Source organism: Callithrix jacchus, chromosome 19, assembly GCF_049354715.1.
Source record: "Callithrix jacchus isolate 240 chromosome 19, calJac240_pri, whole genome shotgun sequence".
Taxonomy (NCBI): Eukaryota; Metazoa; Chordata; class Mammalia; order Primates; family Cebidae; genus Callithrix; species Callithrix jacchus.
The window spans coordinates 38532515-38538514 of NC_133520.1; the positions used below are offsets into that span (position 1 = coordinate 38532515).

Here is a 6000-nt window from a genome sequence, read left to right on the forward strand (position 1 = left end):
CCACTGACAGGTACTGGTCCATGGCCCAGGGATTAGCAACCCCTGCTTTATTGAATAATGTCTAGAAAGAATGTCAGGACAATGAAAAAATTACACACTTAAAAAGGGGATTCCATCCTTTCCCTCCAGGGCCAACCACATCCACCTGTGAACACCAGATTTCCAGGACTCTAGCCTCTCTCAATATAAAGAATTCCTTTCACGGCTGGGGTGAGCAGGTGGGGACATCTGTAAAGGAGGCTCCCAAAGACCTGAGTAGGCCTTCCATGATCCTTTACAGGCCTCACAATGGCCTTTGCTGGCAGTAACTGAGCTCCAGCTTCTGTTTCTCAGTCAAGGTTATTCAGTTGGTTTAAGTTTTTAAAGTATAATATTTGAAGAATCCAGAAAAATCACTCAAATTCAGTGTTTACGTTTATAGGAGAGAAGGAAATTGTAAGGCACTTACACTTAATACCTCAACTGGAAAAGCTGAAGTATCTATCCCTACCATACAACAAACATGTCACTTATTTATTATGTTCATGATAACAAATCATCTCTAGGAGTTGCCAAGTCCTGGCCCATAAAATTTAGCATTAACAATGATGGGAAGAAACCAGCGTAAAAAGGCTGAGAATACTCAAAATCAGAACGCCTCTCCCTCTAAAGATGATCACAGTTCCACATCAACAATGGAACAAGGCTCGACGGAGAACGAGCGCATCCCAATAACAGAATCACTCTTCAGGGAATGGATAATAAGAAACTTCTGTGAGTTAAAAGAACATGTTGTAGCCCAACGTAAAGAAACTAGGAACTTTGAAAAAGGTTTGACAAAATCCTATTGAGAATAGACAACTTAGAGAGGAATATAAGTGAATTAATGGAACTGAAGAATACAATACAGGAACTCCGAGAAGTATGCACAGGTTTAAACACTCGAATTGTTCAAGTAAAAGAAAAGATAACAGAAGTCAAAGTCCAACTTAATGAAATAAAATGAGAAGACAAGATTAGAGAAAAAAGGATAAAAAGGAATGAGCAAAGTCTCCAAGAAATGTGGGACTATGTGAAAAGACCTAATTTACGTTTGATAGGTGTACCTGAATGTGACGGAGAGAATGAATCCAAGCTGGAAAATACCCTTCAGGACATTATTCAGGAAAATTTTCCCAAACTAGCAAAGCAGGTCAATATTCAACCCCAGGTAATACAGAGAACACCACAAAGATATTCCTCAAGAAGAGCAACCCCAAGGCACATAATTGTTAGATTCACCAGGGTTGAAATGAAGGAGAAAATACTAAGGGCAGCCAGAGAGAAAGGTCAGGTTACCCACAAAGGCAAGCCTATCAGACTTACAGCAGATCTCTCAGCAGAAACTCTACAAGCCAGAAGAGAGTGGGGGCCAATATTCAACATCCTCAAAGAACAGAACCTTCAGCCCAGAATTTCATATCCAGCCAAACTAAGCTTCACAACTGAAGGAAAAATAAAATCTTTTACGAACAAGCAAGAACTCAGAGATTTTATTACCACCAGGCCTGCTTTACAAGAGCTTCTGAAAGAAGCATTACACACAGAAAGAAACAACCAGTATTTGCCTTACTAAAAATATACCAGAAAGTAAAGAGCATCAACATAAAGAAGAATTTACATCAACGAAAGGATAAAACAGCCAGTAAACATCAAATGGCAGTAACCCTAAATTTAAATCGACTGAATCCCCCAATCAAAAGACACAGCCAAAACCCAACGGCATGTTACATCCAGACCTGTTTCACATGCAAGGATACACAAAGACTCAAAACAAAGGGATGGAGAAAGATTTACCAACCAAATGGGGAGCAAAAATAAATAAATAAATAAATAAAAAGCAGGAGTTGCAATTCTCGTATCGGATAAAATAGATTTTAAAGCAACAAAGATATAGTGGTAAAAGGATCAATGCAACAACAAGAGCTAATGATCCTAACACCCAGATACATAGAGACTTAGATTCAATGAGACAGAAAATTAATAAGGATATCAAGGACTCGAACTCAGATCCAGAACAAGTAAACTTAATAAATATTTATAGAGCTCCCCACTTCAAATACACAAAATAAACATTCTTGTCAATACCACATCACACCTACTCATAGGTTTAAATGAAACACTGGCCATTATTAATACCCGTTTTTTTTTTTCCAGAATAAAGCAATATTTCCGTTCACCCTCCCTCTCTCTCTTCCTCTTCCTTTCTCTCCTTTACTCATTTTTTTTTTCTTTCCTTGTCTCAAAAAAAGAAATCAACTTGTAAACCTCTAGATCCATGTCGGCAATGTCTCTCTCATTGCTTGAATTCCTTCCTTCCCTTCCCTTCCCTTCCCTCCCTCCCCCCTCTCCCCCTTCCTCCCTTCCTTCCTTCATCCCTTCCTTTCTCCCTCCCTTCCTCCTTCCCTCCCTTTCTGCCTTCCTCCCTTCCTCCTTCCCTCCCTAAAAAAAAAAAAGATATTAAAATAAAATAAAATAAATTTAGCATTAAACCCCAATATCCAGGTAACAGGATACAGAACACGGTTATTCACTGTTATAAATTCTCCACCCTACAAAAAGGAGGCACTGATGTTTTGATAAATATTTGTGATTCTCCAATTTATCTACAACACTTGCTTGTGGAAATGTATTCTTTTTTCTGTAGCCATAATGGAAAAGAGATTTTTCCCTACTTTTCCCTGGTAACATTATGACATGGTTTAGCTGTACCCCCACTCAAATCTCAACTTGAATTGTAACTTCCACAATTCCCACATGTGGTGGGAGGAACCTGGTGGAAGGTAACTGAATAATGGGGGCAGGCCTTTCCCATGCTGTTCTCCTGATAGTAAGTCTCATGAGATCTGATGGTTTTAAAAACGGGAGTTTCTTTACACAAGCTCTCTGTCTGCCACCCTCCACGTAAGATGTGACTTGCTGCTCCATGCCTTCAGCTATGATTGTGAGGCCTCCATAGCCATGTGGAACCTAAGTCTTTTAAACCTTTCTTTTGTAAATTGCCCAGTCCCAGGTATGTCTTTATCAGCAGCATGAAAACAAATACCATTCCCAAGGCAAAGCCCTAGAATTCCATTTGAAATCACTCTCAAAAAAGAATAGACCTGAGAAACTTACTACATTCACTTTTGGGAAGAAAGGGGTTAACAAGAATTTTTTTTTTTTCCTCTTAGTGAACAGCCACAGGGAAGCGAGGGGGACAGAGGAAGCTGGCTCTCATTACACCCCCTGCCTTGGAATATGACTAGATTTTTTCCCCACTGAAAACCACCTCTTTCTTGTCTCTTTAGAAATATATATATATATTCTTTCAAGCTGTATGAATAAAATATATTTTAAAGTTAATGAAAAACTGAAGCTGAACTAAGTGAATAAATCTCTTCAAGGCAATAAACTTGGGGAGGGGTTGTGCTGAAAGGAACACCAACAACTCTCACTCAAGTGACAAGCTGGGTTATTTTATCATTTCAGAGATCCTCACAGTCCCATTCTCCTCACAGAAATATTCAATGACCACCCTCCCAAGAAAACACTGTACTGTGCCCCACTGTATGCCTGAATTACTAAGCCCTTTTCTGCCTAAACTTTAACATGCTTGCAGCTCTTATACCTTGCATTTTCCCCACTGCAATACTTCAGAATAAACCTTTTTTTCCGACACTGACTCTCGCTCTGTCACCCAGGCTGGAGTGCTGTGGCACCATCTCAGCTCACTGCAACCTCCACCTCCTGGCCTCAAGTGATTCTCCTGCTTCAGCCTCCTGAGTAGCTGCGATTACAGGCAACCACCACCATGCTGGGCTAATTTTTGTATTCTTAGTAGAGACAAGGTTTCACCATACTGGCAAAGCTGGTCTCAAATTCCTGACCTCAAGTGATCCACCCCACCTCAGCCTCCCAAAATGCTGGGATTACAGGTGAGAGCCACCACACTCAGCCAACTCCCTTCTTACATAATTCTGATGATGGTGCTTTTCTGGTTCTTGCACCACCTTATTGGGGTGGGTATTCCTTGCCTTAACACCAGCATCTGATTGGCTGCCCACCTACGTGTCTCCACGGAAGTATGAAAACTGTGGTTGGAGGAAGAAAATCCTAATGCCCCCGGGATTTGCTTTTTAGACGAAGAGTATACTAGGAGACGTCTCTCACCTCCAGGGCACCCAGATGCTGCCTGGAAAGGCTCTTCTCCCATATTTCAAACTGTCCTCTGGGAGGAGATGACTCAGGAGGAGATATTCATTAGACACTCCAAGAGATCTGGCCGCTAAACCAGAGGACCAAGAAAAGATACGAGGGTGGCTGAGGACATATCACCCTCTAAAGTGTCCAAAGGGGAACTTCACTCCAAAGATATTCTGATAAGATGTGCACACTCAAAAAAGACAATATGAGGAGATGCGCAAAGTCTTTTTTTTTTCTTTTTCTTTTTACAATTAACTGTCAGTTGATTATTTTCTGCTTTCTACTCATGTGTAACGTTCGGAAATATTTTAAGAACGACTCACTACCCTGAAAAAAATAACATACTGCATCTGTACGAAATGTACAATAAAACGCAAAGACTTGATAATGTTGCATTTGAATGTAGGCAAAGAATTGGAAATTTCAGATTTTACTACAAGTCCCATAAGAGTTAGGCTGCGGGAACAGGGTCGTTGATGTGAGATTCTGCTTGCCATACATTTAGAAAAGGCAGGTGGAGTGTTAAAAATAATTAAATACAGGTACTAGTGAGACTGGGGTAGGAGGATCGCTTGAGTACAAGGTCCGAGACTCCATCATACATATGTACATACACACATGAATAAACCAACCAAAAAGTAACTCATGCATTGCTTGTAAATTAGTAACTTAAAGGGAAATAAAACAGCGGTAACCACGAACCCACCAATTAACCTCTGATTACATAACCAGGAGATCTCTAGCCCCACAGTCTACGGGAGGCGGCTCCACCCTGGCTTGCTTCCTCGGGCTCCTTATAAAAAGCCTTTCCTTCACCAAACCACAAACCACGCTGGTGGCTTCCTCATTCACGTCTCTGCTCAAACAAACTCTTTAATATTTTAAAGGCGCCTCAGTTTTATTCCTAACAGGAGAAAGGAGGTTTGGGGGACTTCCCAGACCACAGTTCCTGCCACACAGGAACCCCAAACCCCAACTCTGGACTCTCCGCTGGGACCCTCCCGTGGGCACCGCGCAAGCCGAGGGAGACGCGGGTCTGCAGGGGCACAGCTGCCCAGAATGGACTCCGGGCCTGGAAGGCGCGGCGGGGCAGAGACACGCCAGGCCGCCCCGGGTCTGGCTGCTGGTCCAGCCCCCATCCGGTGCCGCTAAAGCCGCGAGGCACCAACGGAAACTCGGGTCCGCACCGCGGGGAGGCCCGGGTCAGCCACAACCGCTTCCTGCCGGCTCCCCGCTCCCCTCAGACACCCGGCCGGCAAACTCACCATTTCCCAGTCTCCGGGTGTCTGGGGTCCTCCCTAAGGACCTTCCAGGACCTGCACGTCCCAGAGCAACAAAAGCTGCGCGGAACCACGGGGCCCTCCTCCCAGGGCGAAGGGGAGGGAACAGCGCGGAGGCACCGAGAGGTCCGCATCCGCGCTGCCTAACACAAAGACCCCGCCAGGTCCCGGAAGCTGCCCCTCCTTTCGCCGTGCGCTTGAGAGTACGGCTCCCTTCCCAGCGCTCGATTGGACACGGCCTTAGGCCCCGCCCCCTCAGTCCTGAGTGACAGGAGATGCAATCAGACCGGGGCTCAGTAAGGCCGAGTTCTTTCTTGCAGTCCTTTTCTGGCAAGGATTCTGCCCTTTGCTGATACCTGGCGCCCCCTGGGACTTTCCCATTTAACCGTATACAAAAGATTATGTCCATTTATGAGTAATCTGTGTGATATTTACAACTGGAAACACTATGATAATTATTTTAACATTTCAGATTTCACACTTTCCTAGCCTCTTGTCTTTTAAGGAGGCATCTTGA

General features: G+C 43.7%; 1 protein-coding gene across 11 annotated transcripts in view; it reads right to left on the minus strand.

Moving 5' to 3' along the window:
- The window catches only part of ZNF670 (zinc finger protein 670), a 66078-nt gene extending 60436 nt beyond the window's left edge, over positions 1-5642 (minus strand). For all 11 annotated transcript variants that reach the window (XR_004737001.3, XR_004737000.3, XR_013529910.1 and 8 more), the window contains exon 1: positions 5469-5642. Coding sequence is in view for 1 of the 11 variants with exons in the window: in XM_008985655.6 (XP_008983903.3) it covers positions 5469-5471 (3 nt within the window). In the remaining 10 variants the exon portion in view is untranslated. The remainder of the gene's footprint in view (positions 1-5468) is intronic.
- Between the last annotated feature and the right edge of the window lie 358 nt (positions 5643-6000).